Source organism: Strix aluco, chromosome 12 (assembly GCF_031877795.1).
Source record: "Strix aluco isolate bStrAlu1 chromosome 12, bStrAlu1.hap1, whole genome shotgun sequence".
Classification (NCBI taxonomy): Eukaryota; Metazoa; Chordata; class Aves; order Strigiformes; family Strigidae; genus Strix; species Strix aluco.
In genome coordinates, this window is record NC_133942.1 from 14,832,446 (window position 1) to 14,852,365 (window position 19,920).

Genomic DNA, 19,920 nt, shown 5'->3' on the forward strand with positions numbered 1-19,920 from the left:
TTCAGCAAAAATGAAAGCCAAAACATTTTGGTTGGCCCAAAATTCTTTCATTGAACCTAACACATAGCTTTGCTTGTATGTTAACATCTTCTGCATCGTTTTAAAGATTAAAAAAAAAAAGTTTAACATTATTCTGAAAAACTACAAAAAAATTATCTAATTTTGGGTGGAGAAAGGATCGTCTTCAAATAAAATTATTCTGCTCTATTCACACTTCTGCCTTGAAGGACAACTGTGAGAAACAGGCAGGTTAGAATTTCAGCTCAAAAAATTAATTTCACCAGAACTGAATTTGGGGGGGGGGGGTGGGGTGGGGGGTGTGTGCTATGCCTGTGTTTGGGGAGCTGTATGGCAGAGTGAAAAAAACAGCAGTGCGGCAGGGCTAACTAGCAGTCATGATAACTGCACCCTATGCTCATTCATCTTGTGTAATCTTATTAGGTCAATTAATTGCAGGAGCTATTTAACTGGCAGTATTTTTGCACTACCTTTCCTGACAGAAGAGCCCTAAGTGTCAATTATTAACGTATCCTTCTATTTTCTCCCAGGCTAAGCCAAGAACAGACAAAATCATCATTATCATTAGACTGAGCCTAACAGACAGACTCTTCCAGCTGGGAGGCAAAAGTGTATCTACAACCCTTTTAGTTTTCCTCCCAATTAGTCACATACACAGATATAGGAAGCTGATGTACTGACCAGTCCTGGAAAGTCCTGTGTACCTCCCACCACCTCTGTATGATCTGAGGGCATCTGAGATCCTACCTGACAAGCACTAAACCAACATTTGGAAATCCCATCCTATGATCTTTTCTTTATGTCAGTACTGAGTTGGCTTTAAAGGCCAGACACAGCTGTATTGTTCTACAAACCGCAGAAATTATGAAGAATTGTTTCCCGTGGCACTCTGTCTTGGATGAATTATCCCCCTTAAAAATGGTACAAACACAACACTGCTGTCTAATCACACTCTTTTTTGTCCCATTGTCTAATAAAACTGAGCTGTAGTCTTTCCCTCATTTGGGAGAGGGGAAGACAAGGCAGAGGAGTAAAAGCACCATTTTTTCCACTCTGCAGCTTCCTGAGAAAGGAGAAAAACCTACAGGCTTCGTGATCTTTGCAACCTCCTAGCCAGCCACTGCCAGCCATGAAGGTCCTTGTAAGAAAAGACTGAAGACAGAGGTTGTTCTAGTTTTCCTCTGTGAGGCTTTAACATCTTTAAAACCCCAAAACCAACAGAGCCAATTCAAAACACAGCCTCGTTTATGACCTTAAAAGAACAGTACCTAGACGGGAAGTTCAGACTTCCTTACCTCCTTGATCAGCGAGCCAATGTACAGCGACGTGAGAGGAGTTTGTTCAGCTGGCTTAATAACCAAAGTGTTTCCACAGCACAGCGCTGGTGCCATCTTCCAAACCAGCATTAGCAATGGGAAGTTCCACTGCAAGAACACAAGGCTGGTCAGATCAGCACAGCACAGTCACCTACTCACTTCCACACAGCATTTTCCCTACCTTCACAGAGCTCAGGGAGAAAGAAGCAACTGGGAGGACAGCCAAAAAGAGAAGTGTCTGCTTATAATACTGTGTTTGCTTGGACTACGGAGTATAACTTCCTTGATTTCCCCCTGAGATCCCAAACATTGTTGGCAGTCCTCAAGCTAATCCTGTAAGTTGGACAAACCTCTGCATGATGTGATCTCATTCTTTACAGGAGTTTGATCACTCTTTGTATAGTATTTTGGCTGTTCACAGAAATTGTGTTGGAGGCAGCATCCTGATGCATCACTTTGGTACGGCATCCTTCTACGGGGGGAATTACAGGATACACTGCTCATTGAAAAAAACTCATTTTTCTGTGTTAGATATTGGCTGAGTAGTTAGAGAGTTATACAATATCATCCAATTCCACATTTATAACTAGGAAACTGCAGTGGGTTGTTCAGTCATAGAAATCCAGGGGAGGTCTTATACTCCCTTCAAATTGTAAATTGCTCCCTTCCAATTAGTTTTCTAATTTGGAATTAGGAACCAGTCCACATCAGTTTCCTCTGTGCTAATCTCTTTCATGGTCATGTGTATTTGTAGATCTTGGAGCCTAAGCAAGAAGTGGAAAATCTAGCTCACACTGAATTTCAGAAAGGTCATTTGGCAGCAGAAAGGATTTCTTCATTAAAAATAATTAATGCTGTTTTAGGGATGATGGAAGCAGGCCAACAGTAAGGGGACTTCTTGTCAAGGCTCAAGCCAAGGGCCTTCAGCTATCAACAAAGAAGCCAAGTATGTTAGGAATCCACAAATTCACACTTACAAATAAATTAGCAGTGTAGCTTTTAAGAGATGAGTTCTCTTCTAACCCAGCAGCCTTGAGACAAAGCAGAATTTAGTCTAATGTGCTATTCTTCAACTTGCCTCTCCCTCTTTCCCAGACCTGTTTCGTTTCAGTGCTCTTCTCCAATGGCCACATCCCATGGTTTGCCCGTTTGTCTTTTTTCCTAAACCTTCTTGAAGGCCTGACTGCGCAGCTTGAGCCATCCACACCTACATTACTTTTCTACACTTTCAGGGCATGACATAACTCCATTAGGAGCTTTCTGCTGCAGAATGGCTGATGAAAGTAACAGTAAAGGACTCCAGGGCTGCCTCAAGCCATCACCTTGGGATAAAGCTCAGTCATATGCTGCACTTTCTAAGAACCTCCCTTGCTAAGAGCATTGGTTTAAATATAGTCAAGCCACAGGAAAAAGGGAAGATTGTTAATTGGCCTAGGAAGACGTATGCAGAATAGTGACAGAATGTCTTTAAATCAAACAGGAATATGCAAGCCCACAGACTGTTGGCATTAGAGATCAAACTGGAAAAAAAAATTGAAGGGGATTTATTCTAAGTAAACTGAAGTCAGATATGGTTTTGTTGACCTCAGTCATCCCTTTTACAAACACAGTGTTGAACCTGAGTCAAATTTAATTCTGCACTTTCTATTGTATTTATTGCTGATGTAGGGTGAACCTGAAATATTAGAAGTCCCACTATGTCCCCTCCTAGTGACCCTCCAAAGCATCCTACAAGTAGGCTTTTAAAGGGATAGTTTCCAAAAGCACTGCTGAATGCCAAAGGCAGCTGAAGCGTGACCAGGAGATACTTTTTAATTGGTGATGAATGTAAGGAACCTGATGTTTTGATCTTAAGTCACAAATTTGCGTTGCTCACAAGCAGTCATGTTGCTTGTTCACCCAGAAAAGTTGTGCAGAAGTCATCAAGCCAAACATCTGATAACTACTATTGACCATCTCCACTTTGCCTCACCCTGACATTGCTAAATAGACCGTACCATCTTATCACCAGGGATATAAGCTCAGTTCTGCTGAAAGAAAAAGCAACATTTCTCCAGATCTTTGGGAACTGGTCCAAACCTGGTATTTCCAGGGTCCAGCCAATCCAATACCCCACATGCATTTCTTTCAGTCTTTCCTGTAACATTATACCAAAGGTCAAAATCTTCCACGGACTCTTATTGATCCAAGTATCCAAACAGAGAATCTTGGCACACCAGCATTTGCCTCACGGCCTGTAGGATACCATGTTCAAAGCATTTTACAACCAGACAGGACCAAACTATGTCTCCCGTATAGCTGTAAAGTCTGCCTGGTTGTCTGTTTAAACAGAACAAGCAACACACACTAAAACTGGAGGTATTCCAAGAGCTAGCCACACTGTCCCCTCAGCAGAGAATGAGACCTCAAGGAAAAGAAAACTCTATTCAGTTAAATTTAATCATGGAAAGCTCAGAGAACAGTCAGGGGTTATTAATAATGGACAGGATTTAAAACTTGAAACTATGCATCAGCACTAGGCAGCAAAAAGCTAGCACATGTAATGACAAGATGGTTGTTCGAGCAGTGCAAGAGTCAGAGAGCTCTGACTGGTCTCTGGTGGCTGGTGTCAGCCTTAGAGAGGAACAGAGCATCTGATTAGGAGACCCACCCTTCCATTGCAAAGGACTTTGTGTTGCCAAGAGCAATTGGCATGGGGGTAAAACAAGAAACTTCATGAGGCAGCTGCGATGGGAGTTCCCTGCAGAACAGCTGTACTTAACTAGGAAGCAAATGGCTGCAGTATAAGATGGGGGGTGCGCATGTACTTCCATTTCTAAGGGAGATGCAGGGCACCATCACTGCTACTTACTGGAGTTATAGCTCCACAGACACCCATCGGTTCATGCCTGGTGAAACAGACAAAATTTTCATCTGCAAGACAAAAGAATAAAGGAAGACAAAACAGTCAAAATCCTTGCTTCTACAGACAGAGTGTAAGATGACTTCACACTAACAAGTTGGGGACAGAACTAAAACCATATTAGACAAAGAACCCTATATCTGTTCATCTTAACTCATGCCTCTGTGACACCCCAGATGGATAAAGATCTATTTGAGAATAGGTCTTGTGTAAGCTCAAAAGCCAAACACTGCTCACGGTCACAGCGGAGCCTTTTAAAACCAGGGGTTCAAGCCCTTCTGCAAACTCCCAGTGTTGAGGTTAAGGGGAGGATAACTCCCTACCACACTGAAGAGCAAGCACAAATTTCATTCAGATTGTATCTGAAAGAAGCAAAGCACTTGTCTCCCAGAGGGACAGAGTTTTTAAACCCATTTCACACAGGAATCATATTCAGTGTAAAAGGAATTGCACTTCTGGTAAGAAATCACAGAAAGGTGAAACTCTGGGACTAAAGTAATACCATTCATCTTAAAATACTGCTGCTACGCTTTCAAAGAGAAAGCGGGATATTTTCCTTACAAATTTATTCTTGCTGAAAACCTAGTTTCATTGGGAAGATCTGACAGAAAACATGAGCATTTCTAATCACAGTTTTTCGAAGTGATCTCAAATCAGGACAAACAAGCAGTGTCCAGGCAAGCAAAGCTTCCTGTTACTCTGAATGAAGGCGACAGATCTCAGTTTATATGACTGACATTGCTCCCTTTGCTGCCTGCACAGACTGAACTAGTTCAGCCCTTCAGATCCCTTCCTCTGGTGACTAATTTTTGTCCGCAGTGCCTGTCCTTCATACAATCTCAGTGATCACCCACACGCAGGGACAAAACAGGCTGATTTTGAAAAGACACCGTATTGCTCATCGTGCCACATGGACATCCATTGTCTTAACTTGCTCTCCCCAAAACCATATTTGAACTTATATAGCTGAGCCAAAGCATTCCCTCTGTCCCTGCCACAGCAGTACAGTGTGACTGCTCTGGCTCTGCAACTAGGAAACATTTTGAAAAACCCCTTTCAAGTGTCAGAAAACTTGACAGGGTCCCTCCAAGAGCTTGGTGCTTTGGCTCGTGAGAGGAGACAACATCTTAGACCTTCTCTTTAATAAGAGTTAAGAAAAAGCACTACGTGGTCTCTCTAAACATCTATGAGCCAGCACTGTCAGGGATGTGGGAACATCAGTGAGATGGGAGACACTGGTGGATTCCATATCAACCCTCTGCCACATCCCTGTGGCATCTAGGACAGCACAAGCTCTTGCTGCCTTCATACAATTCTCCCTAGAAACCTGTCTTTACACTGTCTGGCATCTTAACTCATTTCAGTGATACCTAATGAATAAACTCCCCTATAATGTGTGGAGTTTTTTCTTTAAGAATTAGTCTGAACTTAAAACCAAAAAAGTTTCTCTTAAAAAAGCAACAAAAGAGCACATCCATTATTTTCCCAAGATCTATCCAGGCATTCATATTGTTCTACCATTAGTTTATATCTTGAAACACATCTACTTAAAAGACATCCTGAGATAGAAAAGAAATGCAGGCTATTTTTGCAAGTTTTAAGAAGCCAGCCTTTCCATGCATCTCCCTCCCACCCCCTCAAGCCTGATCCCATCCCAGCTCTGAAACTGGGTCTGAAGGAACTTACCCACTGGGATAGTTCTTCCCTGAATTTTATCAGCCCATCCAGCATAATATCGGAGTGTTTTTATACAACCTTCCAGGTCAATGAAATAAGCCTGCAGAAAAGGTTTTCCTGTGTCCATTGTTTCCAGAGTCTGAAAAAACAAATTGCACGCACTGTCAGACAAGTCAATGTTTTTTTTTTTCTTTAAAAAAGCTTTTAGGGAAATTTTTTAGGGAAACTGCCTTATGCTGCAGACACAGGGTTTCCTTCCCTCCCCTAACAAGGAACAAGCTCGTTAATACAAATAAGGTAGAAGAGAGACTAGACCAAATAACCCTGATGTGTACAGAAGTTGCTTTGTTCAGTGACTGCAATGAAAGTGCATCTTCCGAAAGCCCCCAGAAGGTGGCTGTGGGTGGGATACATGGCTGTGGTCTGGGGCACTGGTCAGAAACGATGTGAGTGTCATGACTTCACCATAACTGACCCTCCGACACAGATGTTCTGGTTTCCAGATGGTGTCACTGAAATCAGTCAGACCCACTTTCCTTTTATTCGGAAATCTATTTTTTCTACTTCATAGCCCTAAGACCAACCTCTGAAAAGCCTCTTTTGTCCACAGGATGATAGAAAACATATTTTTTACAGAGTTCTGGTAAAGTAACCTTTGGGCTCAGATCTGTGCTGACACTAAGGCAAGGGAGAAGTTGCTTCACTAAAGCTGCACTGATGCTGAGCAGCTCTAAATGAAGTCCAGTCTCAGCCTGTGTCCTCACTGTTCTGGACATTAGCTGAGTGAATGCTTTGTTCTGTACTCAGGACATTAAATGGGATATTGGTGCAAATAGCCAGCACATCCATAAAGGAAGTACTATCCCTTGGTAGATTGAAACATCTTTGTTTACATATGAAGTCATACCCCGTCATCTTCCACAGACATTAGGGTCCAAACAGCACTCGAACAGACATTCCCCTTGGAGTGACTAGGATTGTTATCCACTCTGAATGTCTGCTAAACCAACTGATTTTTATAAGTCATTACTTAGCATGCAGCCAAGGCAGCTACGGCTGGTTTTCTGCAGTGAAAATAACAATGCCAAACAAGCCCTCCCAGATCAGAAGGACAGCAGAAAGCTTGAAATGAGTGTCCTGATTTATAGAAAAAGGAGGGTCCTCTGAAGTCACATAAAAAAGTGAGCAGAAAATGGACACACACATATATATTCCCCCCCCCCTTTTATTTGCTGGCTAGAACTGTCTTCAGACCTGGATTTTTTGGTTTTGTCTTGTTGAAACTGGAGGCTGTCATGTCGTTCAGAGACACTGTGTTAGAGAAAGAGACCTGGCTCAGAACAGTCCTGCAAGTACAGACTCCTAAGCATATCCCATGTATGTTAAGTCCTACTGATCTCAGTGGGACATCAGCTCTGGAACTTAAAACATATCGAACAGCACTGAATGTCAAAATGCCACTCCCCTGAAGATAAGCAGAGCCAAAGTGCAGCACTGAAATGGTGAGTGCTCAGGTCCAAGATCTTTGGTATGGACTGAGAGCAGCTCTAAGCCAAGAGATGCTAGGATCTGTGGGCACAATTGGGAAAGATGTCCAAGGCCCAGAGAGTCTAAAGGCTTCTACCAACTGCAGCACATTTTAACTTGGGTCCTACTCCCCTTGTTCTGGACCAGGACTTCTTCAGAACAGGATGGGGAGTCATTAGCAATAGTTTTTTAGTGCAGAATTCCAAGTTAACACAGCTTCATGGCTATAAAGAGATTTTCCTGAGCCAGTACATTCAGCAGGGAAAGAAACAGTTCCCACTTACACACATTTTAAACTTTGGATGACATCCAGCAAGAGAAAGATTCTCCTTCCAGCCCCCCATTTCAGGGGAAGCTATTTGCAAAGAAGACAAACTGGCCTTACATTTTTGCAACTGTTACTGAGTCAGTTGTAGTTGTTTGGGGGTTTTTTTTGTTTGTTTTTTCTGTTGTTGTTTTCGGTTTGTCTGTTGGTTGTTTGGGGGGTTTTTGTTTGTTTGGGGTTTTTTTTAAGATAAGAACTGGGAAACAGCTATGAACACTGATGCCTGTTAAACTAAGAAAGGTTTATTGCTTTGAAAATTTAAGTATTAATATCTTCAATAACTAGCTAAAGTTTTGAGAAAGTCAACTATATAGAAGAACTAACAAACAGCCTTCTTCCGAGACCCCTAAAATCATCCTGCAGAATGAGGAAGACAGGCCATGACCCCTGCATGGACTCTTCTGCCCTTCATAAAAGGAGAGAAAAGAAAAACATTAGGTAGCTATGGATGCAGCAAAATCAGAGGGTTGAAGCCAAGTTGTCAGACAACTGTTGCTGGTTTATCACTGCTCATAGTACTTACCGCCAGGATGACTCTGTCTCGCTCCAGAAGATCAGCCAACTTGTGCAGGAGTCGCCCTCTGCTTAGGGCATCCATCTGTCTCCATGGAGAACCCCTCTGGAATGCTGCCTTCGCTGCTTCCACCGCATTGTCCACATCAGGCTAGAGCAGCACATACACAAGAAAGCCTTAGGTTACAAGGAAGGAGCTGGACAACGGCACAGAAACCCCCATCAGGCTGCTTCCTAGATGATGCTGTGGTGGCTAAAACCAAGTTGTCTGACAAAACCACTTCCATTTTACTCCTCGATTTGGACCCAAGCCTGCAATAAGTTTTGGGTTTGGCCTGGGCTCAGAAACAACCTTGGGGTCAGAGTATCAACAGGGTCTTTCAAAGACAATTTTACACAACTGGTTTGTTTATACAATAATCCAGAATCATGTTCCTGTTGATACAGGATGTAAGTATAAGGGGGAGGACGGAGAAACAAGATCCCAATTCTGTTCCCATTACAGCTTCTCTAAGCTGACAGGCCATTGGCCTGCATGAATCATCCTCCTCTGAACAAGTGTGGTAAGGAAAGTCCCACACAGAGATCATGGTTTTATCCAGGGGAACAATCGCAGCTCAGATCCCACTATTCAGTCCCCCCGGAACCCATGCCACTAACAGTTAACACACTAAAAAAGCTCCCTTAGATCCTAGATGACACTTCCAGAATATTTCTACCAGATGGGAAGGGTTTTGTTGTTCAGTGCTATGACAAAGGCATTTCACCTACACAGACTTAGCACCACTCTACCTTTATCTCCCAACTGCTTTACCACACTCTGGGCCAAATCTAACCCTGTTTACCCAAGTTCCTACTCAGACAGGCAGCAAGTTCCTTCTCTCCCACACCACCACTCCCAGAGAAGCTCCATGCATCTGCTCTGGCCACAGTATGACCTGGACTCCTCCCTTCTTCCCACATACATTGATTGAAAAAAGTGAAGCTAAGGGCAACCTCCCGACCCAATGAAGTCAATGGGAACACTGCCATCAACATCCACAAGGCCAAGATTGTACCCCAAGCATACATAAAACATACTTCACCCTGGCTTTGGACAGAATCCTGCTCTACGTAATGTCTGGCACAGTCCATGCCTCACTTCAGCTGATGGAGAACTTGCACCTCACCACAATATGTGGCTCAAGGGGGTGGGAAAGGAGGGAGGGTTTCAGGCCTTGATCACTCCTCATAGCACTTCACCAGTTGCTCTCATTTATGTCTTATCTCAAGTCTTGTCTGGATACAATTACGAAGTAAGCCTCTGCACTGATCCAACAAGGTCTGGTCATTCTCCCCTCATAGGGAAATGTGTGGTGCTCAACCAAGAAAAATGTTATGGGAAGACATGTTGCCTTCTTACAGCAAAAGTTCATGAAGAAAACAGCAAGTCATCACCCACTGAAATGGCATCTTACACTAAATTTGGCTCCTGTTCTTTACAAGAAGATTACACAGCTTTAAAACAGTCTGACCTATACTGCCAGGAAAAGAACCCCACCCTTTTGGAAGGGCAGCAATGGTAAACCATTGGAGGAAACTTGTGCTGTTACAAGGGGTTAAGAATTGCTCTCATCAAGCAAGGGTGCTGGCGAGGCAGAGGTAGCAAGCAGCTGCTGTGTGCAGGCAGGCATGGCCTGCCTGGGGCCCATCACCCACAGGCAGAAGGGGCCTTCAGAATGGTTGCTTCACTTGAGTTGATCTGGATTCAAACTGGCACATCACAAAAGCCAGAAGGCACCAAAAGCTGCTATACACTTATGCACTCCCCATCCTGCCTCCTGGAATGAAGACTCAAGCTGAAAGAAGGCAATATTTTATGTGACAAAGCAGACAAAGAAACACAAGAAGTGTGTCATGTTTAAACAAGTCTTCCCTTAGCAGCAATTAATTAGCTTCTGCGGCCAGAACTCTGACGTGCAGAGCATTGGGTCTGCAGTGACACAGGCCACAACACAGCTGCCCTTGGTACTGAGGGACTTCCCACCAGCCTGGCACTCACAGGAACAGGGGTGAGATGGCTGTGTGGGCAGAGGACTTCTGTTCATGCCCAGATCTTCTCCATCCTCTAAACAGGGGAGCACTGGAGCCCTGGTGCAGCTCCTGCAAATAGTAGCTGTCTTCATTCTTGTCTCTTTTCTCGGACATGTTGGGTACACATAGCGTCTTGGAGACTGTAGTCACTACCACACAAGCAAAAAGACTTTGCCAAAACACCCTCAGGGGTAGCACCACCAAGTGAGATCTTGTGAGCCTGCACAGCCTCAACAGGCCTGAGAGACCAGCAAAAACAAGGAAATTCTTCAGGAAGGCTGAAATGCCATTCTTAATCCATCCTGTTATGACTAGGCATTAGGGGAGTCTGAATGGCATGTTCATTGCAGGCATGTTGCAATAGGTAGGCACAATGCGTGACAAAGAGACTCACAACTGTCAAGGTGCCAGGGACACTGTGGTACACAAAACCACAAAGAGGAGGAGGTCTGTGCATCCTGGTGCTGAGTTCTGATCTATACAGATTTACTGAGTATTACATAAAAAGCTTCTCTAAGAGAATATTAAGATTGCAAAGTCAAGCATTGCAGAGTTGGGAAATGCCTGCAAACCTTCATACCCACCTTGGATGTTTGCACTATGATACAACCACCAGTTACACAACCGCATACCGTTTTCCCCTGAACAAACTCACACGGTTCTTTGTTCTGAGCTACCTCCTCCACCTTCCTCTTCTACCTCAAGTCCTGCTCATCATGGCTCTATTTCTATCCTGCCCATTTTTCCTCTCTCCTGCCTCAGCAGCAGGCTGCAGAGCACAGTGGAGACCATCACCCCACTGGCTCTATGAGTAGGGAAAACACCTGCAGAAAAGCCTTGCTCTGCTTCAGGCTCAGTGTGCACAACACTGCCTGTCTGGCCAGTAAGGAGACATGCCAGGGATGAAGCACACCCACTGGAGACCATCTTTCTTCAATCCAATTACTAAATTCTTTGAAAAACCTCCACTGTGTGCATCTTTGGAAAGGCACTTTTCTGACATAAGGTATGAGCATACCACAGTTTCTCAATTAGAAGAGGTTCCCTGACCTGTTCCCCTGCAAACAGTCTACACATTGCATGCTCTAACTTCAGAACTCAAGTTCAAACCAGCTACAAACAGCATCTTAACAGCCCAAAGTGTCCAAAACCACTGAGGACATTGCAAGTCTGCTGTAGGGAACAACATTCCTGCAGCCTCTTACCTCAGCCTGCCACTGCAATCAGGGGGGCAGGATGACTGTGAACCAAACCCTCTTACAACCCTCAAAGATTCACATGGGAGAGTGAACTGCTTAGAAATGATCACAACAGACACTCCACAGCATCGAGTCTGCTCGGCAGTCACAGCTGTGGACCTGCTGCCCACTCTGTGGCAGCCAGCTGAGCTGGGCACTCCTCTGAGGAAGGAGCACCTTCCCCCTGGCCCTCACTGGATGTTAGCAAGCTGCTAGAAGAAAAAAGCCTGTCTCCGAGGGTTATCAACAGCACCAGAGAAGTGGTGTGAGTATTTTTGCCTTCACATTGTAACATAAAGACAGGGTGGAAGTTCTGGGGCTGCACTATTTGCTGAGGGCAGAAGTTTAATGAAGAAAGTTATTCCTTCTTCGTTATCAACCTGGCAAACACTTGGACACTAAGCTGTTATCTGGGAAGCAAAAAGCCTCCAAGAATACAGTGGGAAGCATTTGCCATTTTATTTTCAGTGCTTCTTTTTCCACATAAGACTTCCTTTTATCCCCAAACTATCCTACAAGGGCAATTCTGTCTTAAATTCTGTAAGAACAAACAACAAAACCTTTGCTCCTAGCCTCATAAGCATTGGCCAAGTTTCAGCACCAGACTAAATTGTCATCGCTGAGATATTGGCTGCCAAATTCCCAGCCCTCACGTGCAGGCTAAGCAAAACACACTCTGCACAGCCAGAGAGGGGCAGATTTCTGTTCAGGGTGAGGGAAGTGGAGTCTTGCTCCCTGCCTGCTGGTCCCAGAGCCAACCCTGGCACAGCACAGCTGAGGCCAGAGCCCATCTCAGGATGTGTCACCCCTGCAATGGTACTGACCAGCACAACCAGGTGTGGTGGCATGTGGGGACAAGCCATTGGAAAGCACCAAACACAACTCACCACTTTCTGTAGCAACATCAATGGACTGGAGGGGATGTTCAACCAGGGAAAAGGAAGTATCAGGGGACTCTGCCAGAGGACAGTGGGACATGGTCAAGTGTCACCAGTAGCCAAACAGCTAGTTTGGGATGGTTCTCACCCATGACTCTGCTTTCTAACTAATCCAGATCTAGGTCTAGTCCCACTCAGTCCCTTTTGCAAAAACCTACATAGAGAAAAAAAAAAAAATTTTTTTTTTGTTAAAAAGTGTGATGTAAAGGGGTGGAAGAGGAGGCTTTCAGCACTCAAGGTGCAGCTAACTTACATTCTTGCCTGCAATTATCCTATGCACCAAGGAGTCAGCCACCTATGCCAAGTATGCATGGGCAGAGACCTCCACTGACTGGCCCCAAGGAAAGGTTTACGGTGACTCTCCTGCAAACTAGAAGCTGGAAGCTGTCCTTGAATTCAGGCAGGGACAAATCTCAAGGAGGCAAGCTGCAAAACTGTCCTTTTAGTTCTGTATAACAATTTTCTTTAACAAGTCATTGAGAAGCAGGCTTGAAATACTCATGTAATGCTCTGTAACTGCTTGAGGAGATACTTAGCTCAGGGAACAATAACAGTGTCATGGATTCTGCCTCATGAAATATAGTTACATCAGAGTTAGCTTCAACTCCACTGTTTACATGCCACTGCAATTAAACACAGTTGTGTTCTACCCAGTTAGGATAAAGAAATTTTACATAATGTTTGGTTCTGCCTCAGCCTGTAATTGCCCCGTGGCTGCACAGATCCCCCATGGCAGTAAGTCTCAGACTGCTTTAGTGCCCTCCGAGAAGAACGGCAACCTTACACACTATTTGCACACAGGGTGTAGACTTGTATTGCCAAGCAAGTCTGCTCCCATCTCCAGAAGGGTCAGGCTCTATATTCCACACAGTATAACACCAGAAAACACATTGCACCTGCTCAGCTAGTATCACTCCTACTAGGAAAGGATCCCCAAGGCTGGAGACCAGGCACCAGGCCTCACAAGTGTTGGACAAGCTTAAATATCAAGAAAAAAAGATACCACAGTACAGGCAGAAGTGCCCACGCTGCCTGTCACTTACTGCCCACAGCAACAAGCAGCCAAAGCCCTGGCACAGCAGAGAAGCTGTGAATCACCTTCCCATGACATACTGCAAAAAGGCAACTCTTGGGCCACATCCTTCGCCTAGATCAGGCCAGCTGGCCCATATGTGATGAGCTGGTTTAGACAAAAAGTGTCACATCTGATTGTTCCTCACCTCAAGACTGTTACTAAACCCAAGCAGTTACATCCCAACAGCACACCAGGGCCAGGGACTACTCAAGTTCTTGAGAGATACTGGTTGGTTTTAACTGAGAGTTACCACATTTGTGCAGGAGGCCAGAACCCATGATATCAGTTAGAAAAGCAGCACATTTCTAGCAGAAAGTGGGCAGTGTTTGCATGACTGATCTTAAATTTCCCCAAGCACACAGGTTACTCCTTGACTGCATTTAAAAAAGGCTGAGTTTCAGTTTAGTGTCTCCAACCGGCTGCCACACAGCTTGTGTATAAGCCACTCCCAATACAAGGCCCGGGTTCTGTCAGGGATGTGCCTACACCATCATTGCTATTTCCTCCGAGTGGCTGCTTCCTTACAGTCTATAACACAAGAACGATGCTGAATCTCATTCCTCTGACAGTGTTTGGCAGACAGTTCCTACCAGAGAAAGCGACTCTGCCGAGTTGGAGAGGATTGATCCCACCCACCCTGTGTGATTCTTGAGCAGCACCTCTAGTGTCCCAGACCTCCACTCACAGTCAGGCCAGATGTACGCTGTCGTTAAAAGCCAGCCTTTTCTCTGTGTGTTTCCCTACAAAAGGAAGTGCTTTGGAAGCTGTCTTTAGCGCTGCCTTTCCAACAACACTTACCTTGTCTCCTTCCTCAATGTCACAAATTTTCTCCAGCGTTGAAGGGTTGTAGGTGGGGAACTTCTTTCCACTTGTAGACTCATGCCATTCATTGTTAATAAATATCTGAAGAGAGAGCAAGGGGAGTGGGATGGGGAGAAAAAAAAAAAAATGTAGACAATGCAAAAAACCACAAGTACTCCTCAAAGGTCCCGAGGCTCTTCAATTTCCATTGATGGCAGAGTCAAGCATGTTCAGTCTCTCTCCCAGGGAGACTGTTTGCGATACAGACAGCATTTATCCAAACTAGAACCTGAGCCAGAGAACAGATGAAAAAGCCTTCATGCACCCAGTTCGTTTTGAGCAAGAGGAAGACAGAGGATGGGGCCCACACCATATAACACTATAATTTGGCAATGAGAAACAGACAGTTTTTGAAATACATCTCCATGGGAACAGCAAGCAGACACCAAGAGAAACTCGTATGGTTCAGGCAAAAGGAGCCCCTTGTTACATGCCACAAATGAAAGGTCAACGTACAATATTACTTGGTTGTTCCTATCCTGCCCTGGGCTACTTCCACCACTTGCCCCCCCCAGCACTGTCCAGAGGAGGGTAAGTACTGGCTCAGTTCTACCCCACCAAGCCCCGTCACAGGCTAGATCAAGCCTCCTACGTCACTTGGAGTCGTCTGTGACAAGATTTAAGTGTTTCAAAATATTGCATTTCCAGAGCAAGAACAAACAGTCCCAGTGTTGCGTAACTCAAAATGCATTAAATACTGGAGTGTTGTTATGCACTGTAAACAGAACATGAATACCTATATACAATTAATTGATTCAACATGCATCTTATCCACGCTGTGATCTAACTTGGCAGTGTTGTATTTTATAAATACACTTTAAGATTAGATGAAGTAATCTTTATTAGTAGCCTGTTAGCGGCTGTAAGCTAGTACTTTTACTTGGAAGTCATCCACATTTGCAATCTTGTTTATGAGTCTCTACACACCACCAGGAGATTAATGTTGCATCCCTTACACTCGGAATTCCCACTGCTTTGGGTCATAGTTTTCTTTCCTTCGGCAGCTTTTTTTCCTGAAAGGAGTTTCTCCTGACTATTTCTGCAAAAAGCACCTGAGATGTAACTGGCAGAGAAGCTGCACTTTTAGACCCACCTGTTTCAGACAGGTAGAGAAGAAAATTTTGGCAAAATTTGTCAAGTGAAGTCACAAGAAAAGACACAATGTTAGAAATATTAACTAACTTGACACTAATGCTCCCAAACCATCTCTATTATCCAAGTGCTGCATTTTAACAATTACACATTTTAACTCCACTTCTCCTTTGTTTCACTAACGAAGAAAGTCATATTATAAATATGGGACATATGACAGGAACTGTAAAGTTACAGCATCAGGTACATGCTCACAAACTAAGGATTGGGGAAGGATACCGTTTTTCCTCCTCATTCAACATTGCTTTCCCATCCCAACCCTTTCACATAGAATTAATCTTCCTATAATAAGTAGTATAACATGAGAGTGACAGGATCAGGCTGTTTTAAATGTAACATATACGCTAGCATCATTCTGGGAATCACACCACATAGCCTGAGTCTTTAGTGCCAGGACTTGAAATCAAACAAAATAGCGTATCAGCTCTTCATGCTTCACACCCAGGATTTGGGACACAGGACTGTGGACAGATCACTTCCATCACACATCCATGACAAGCATTAAACTGCTTTATAAGTAAGATCTTTGTTGAAAAATCTTTCCTCTCCCCCAGCCCTGTAACTGGTAGAACTGAAAATAAAAATCTCCGCTAAGCAAAGTGTGCCGTCAGCTGTAAACATCTGGTGAAACTCAGAGCTTGTAGAAAACCCCTTGCAGTTTTATGAAAACTGACTGTGGCTCATTATTTTCTCAGATGCACCGGGAGCATCAGATCAAATGTCAAATTCACACTTTTAATTAACATTGGTTTCCACTTTTAAGAGACTACCTTGATACATTTAGTGCACAGAGTCTCTGGCAAAACTCTGGAGAATAAGAACCGTGTGTTTTAAAACATACATGGCTGCAGGATCAGATCCCTAAGGAGTATTTAAAAGTGTTCACAACAATAAAAATAACAAAAAACAGAACATTTGGATGTTTAAGAAGAACTCTAATGGCCGTGTCCATTTTGGATGCAGGAAAGAGCTGTTTGCGCAGCATTACGCCATTCTGCAATCAGCAGCTGCAGATCCAATTTGCTGCTAAATGACACGTTTATCTTACAAAGAAAAAGTAGATAAATTTCGGATGTTAAAAATTAATCTAGTCCAGTGATTACCACCAATTGTTAATCTGTTTCAGTACTTCAGATGCATAATTCAAATCAACACCTCACTGGATAAGCTATCGCTGTTTACTCCTTCTCACCGCAAGAGAATGAGCTTCAAGTTCTGCTTTTTTTTTTTTTAATACAGAAATTTAACAGTAATTAATACACTCATTCAGCCTCTTCAGCTCTTTTAGTCCAGCCGTGTAGTTCAAATTATGGCAGTCAAAGCTGCCTAGCAGCGTAACCAGCCAGGGCATTTTCCCCACTGCGCAAGACAGCGGGTCAGGCCGCTGTGGAACAAAAAGCAACTCGGCTATCGCAGAGCTACGGCTGCGTTAGGGAGCAGGGATTTCTGCAGCGGTGCTCAGCTCCACACCAACACCAGCCTCGCCCCTGAGGAACAGAGTTATCAAGCTCAGGAGCCTTCAGTTAAATCCAAGAGGTCAGGAATGACGGTATATAAAGGTCATTTAAAGGGAAGCTCGATGGAGAGCAGAGAGGTGTGGGTTTGTGTGGGCTTGCTGCCTGACTCCTCATCCTGAGGGGAGGCCATGGAAGAGCTCTGTTGGGACGGAGAGCCACCAAGAAGACATGCATGAGCACTTCTCCTCTTTGGGAGCCCCAGTCCCATCACAGAGCCCTTTCAGAAGGTCCAGTCCTGCAGGACGCTGGCCCTCCTCCACACTCCCTGCATTCACCAGGACCCAAACCCACCCCCTGGCACTGAACCCCCTTCCAGCAGGGCCCCATCCCACACAGGGGAGCTTCACACCAGTTCAAGGACAGCTGAACACAACCTAGGCAAGCACCCTTCTCACAGATAAACCCCTTCCCTCTGCTTGGGCTCACCCCATCCAAATCAGATTCCACCAAGTGCTAATGTGATGCTAAACACTTTTACCATGTGGGTTTGTGAGAAGATGTCATCAGGGTGACCAGGAGGGGATGGGCCAACGTGGCACCACAGCCCTCACACAGCAGGCCTGTCACTGATCAGCACCGGGGCCTGACACACAGCCAGGGAGAGGTGCCCATGGGCACCTGAGGCAGCACCACAAGTTTGGTGCTTTTTTTTTTTCTAAAAAAAATGTTGGTTTCTTGGGCTTTAGGGTTTGGGGCAACAGCAGGTCCCCTAGAAATGCCAGAGTCATCTGCTTGCACCAGTAACTCAACTGCACTTACACCCCCATAAACCTACTGTCTAGGGCAGCAGGAGGAATAATAAAAAAAAATACATTAAGAGAAATGACAGTGAGGGAGAAAACTTTATGTTCAAAAAAAATAATACTTCACCACCAGCCTGACTCCACCAAGCACCAGCGACGTCGCAGCGAAGCCCGCTGCCCGCCTCCCCTCGCCAGCTCACCTTGGTGTACTTCACCTCCAGGCTCCGCAGGGGCCGTGGCAGCGGCGGCAGCACCTTCCTGTCAGGCTGCCCGTTCTCCACGGCGCCGTTGAGGGCGGCCATGGCCGCGCCGTCGAACCCGCGCCGCCCTCTGCCGCTGACAGCCCGCGGCGCCGCCTTAAGAGCGGCGCGCGCCGGGCGCCGTCGCCCGCCCCCATTGGCCGCCGCCCCGCCCCGCCCCGCCTCTCGCCCCGCCCCGTCGCGCGGCCACGGCCCTCAGGTAACGGGCGGCACCGCCCCGCCGAGGCACCGCGGCTGCCGTCGGGTCGGGGGGCGCCAGCGGGCCGCGCCGGCCGCCTCCGGGCTGCCCGCAGGGCTCCCTCGGGGCTGCCCGCAGGGCTTCCCGCAGAGCTCGCCCAGGGCTCCCTCCGGGCTCCTTCAGGGTTGCCCTCAGGACTCCCCACAGGACTCCCCTCAGGGCTGCTCTTAGGGCTGCCCTCAGAGCTGCCTCCCTCAGGACTCCCACAGGGTTCCCCACAGAGCTCCCTCTGGGCTCCCGCAGGGCTCCCCTCAGGGCTCCCCTCAGGGCTCCCCTCAGGGCTCCCCTCAGGGCTGGGGCAGGGAGCAGCCCACAGGGCCACCGACTCCTCTGCTCGGAAATCGCCATCGCTCAGGGCCTCTCCCCACACAAGGGCAGTGAAGGAGGGGGCCTTGTCGCAGCCAGCCGGGCTTCGGGGAGCTGAGCAACCACCTTCTCCCAAAGGGTGGCACCAGGGTGGATGTGGGAGGACATGTCGTTTGCTGCCTCTGCGTCCCGTCGAAACCTACTCAGAAGTCAGTCACAAGAGGACGCATGGGTCTCCACAGAAATACCTCCACTCTCCCCAGACATGGTGTTGGGAAGTGGACGGTCTGGAAGGCTCTCCCCTCGCTTGTCATGTTACAGCCTCTATCTCCAACTACAAGGGCCTTTCTCTGCCATTCCTGGTGCCCTGACTTTCTTACCCCAACCTGCTACCCCCCGTCCTTCACTCAGAGGCTCTGCAGAGCTTTCCAGGGCTGATCAAGATAAGAAGGCAGAAGCATTACATCAAATGCCTGATGTGCAGCTGACAGCAGCTCCTCCACATCCTGTGAGTCTGGGACCAGTTTGACCACCCCAGTTTGACCATCCCAGTCAAAGGACTTCAGCCTACAGGGACAGAACCAGGCTCTTCAGCTGAAACTTCCTACAGTGATAACCAATATACTTGTGTCCCACACAGTCAACTTCCAGCGCGGTGTTCATAGTAGCGTACTCCAAACATCGAGAAAGATGCTGTCTTTCAAGAAGTCCTAAAGGATATGGAACATGTCTAAAGTGACAGATCTAGGCTCTGCGCCTGAACAAGTTCATTATGTATTGCTTAACTTCATTCTGAATAAAATATGTGTAAGTCTTTGCAGGCTGGGGGCCAGGACACTAGGAGCACCCTTACACCCACACACACATGGAAGATAATACAACATATTTTCCATATAACAAGTGGCAAGATGCCAGAAGTTATCTTACAAAATGTTTTACAGAATCTGTAATCCCCAGCAATAGTCAGCACTTTGCTGTTAGAATGCTTAAAAATACTCAGCGCTTCCAAAGGCAGATAGCCTGTGATATCATAGCAGCATAAGAGTTAGTGCTGATTCAGAAGGGAAAGTACCACTGATGAATCAAACCCCACTTCCTGCAGCTTGCAGGATATTCAAGGAGGTCCTTTGCCCAGGTGAAAACCTCTCTGATGAGGCTTGGCTCCTGAGAGCTGCCAATACCACAAAGGAAGATTCCCCCCCCCCTGCCACCAATCTACATATTTTCACCAGACAAATCAC

The 19,920-nt window shown here is 45.8% G+C and overlaps 1 protein-coding gene across 1 annotated transcript in view; it reads right to left on the reverse strand.

The window, feature by feature from the left end:
• The window catches only part of ALDH1A3 (aldehyde dehydrogenase 1 family member A3), a 37,892-nt gene extending 19,570 nt beyond the window's left edge, over positions 1-18,322 (reverse strand). Inside the window, exons 1-6 of the mRNA XM_074837631.1 lie at positions 18,076-18,322; positions 14,401-14,505; positions 8,289-8,429; positions 5,923-6,052; positions 4,186-4,247; positions 1,314-1,442 (exon numbers count right to left, since the gene is read on the reverse strand). Of these exons, the coding sequence (XP_074693732.1) occupies positions 1,314-1,442; positions 4,186-4,247; positions 5,923-6,052; positions 8,289-8,429; positions 14,401-14,505; positions 18,076-18,177 (669 nt within the window). The 5' untranslated portion in view covers positions 18,178-18,322. The remainder of the gene's footprint in view (positions 1-1,313; positions 1,443-4,185; positions 4,248-5,922; positions 6,053-8,288; positions 8,430-14,400; positions 14,506-18,075) is intronic.
• Between the last annotated feature and the right edge of the window lie 1,598 nt (positions 18,323-19,920).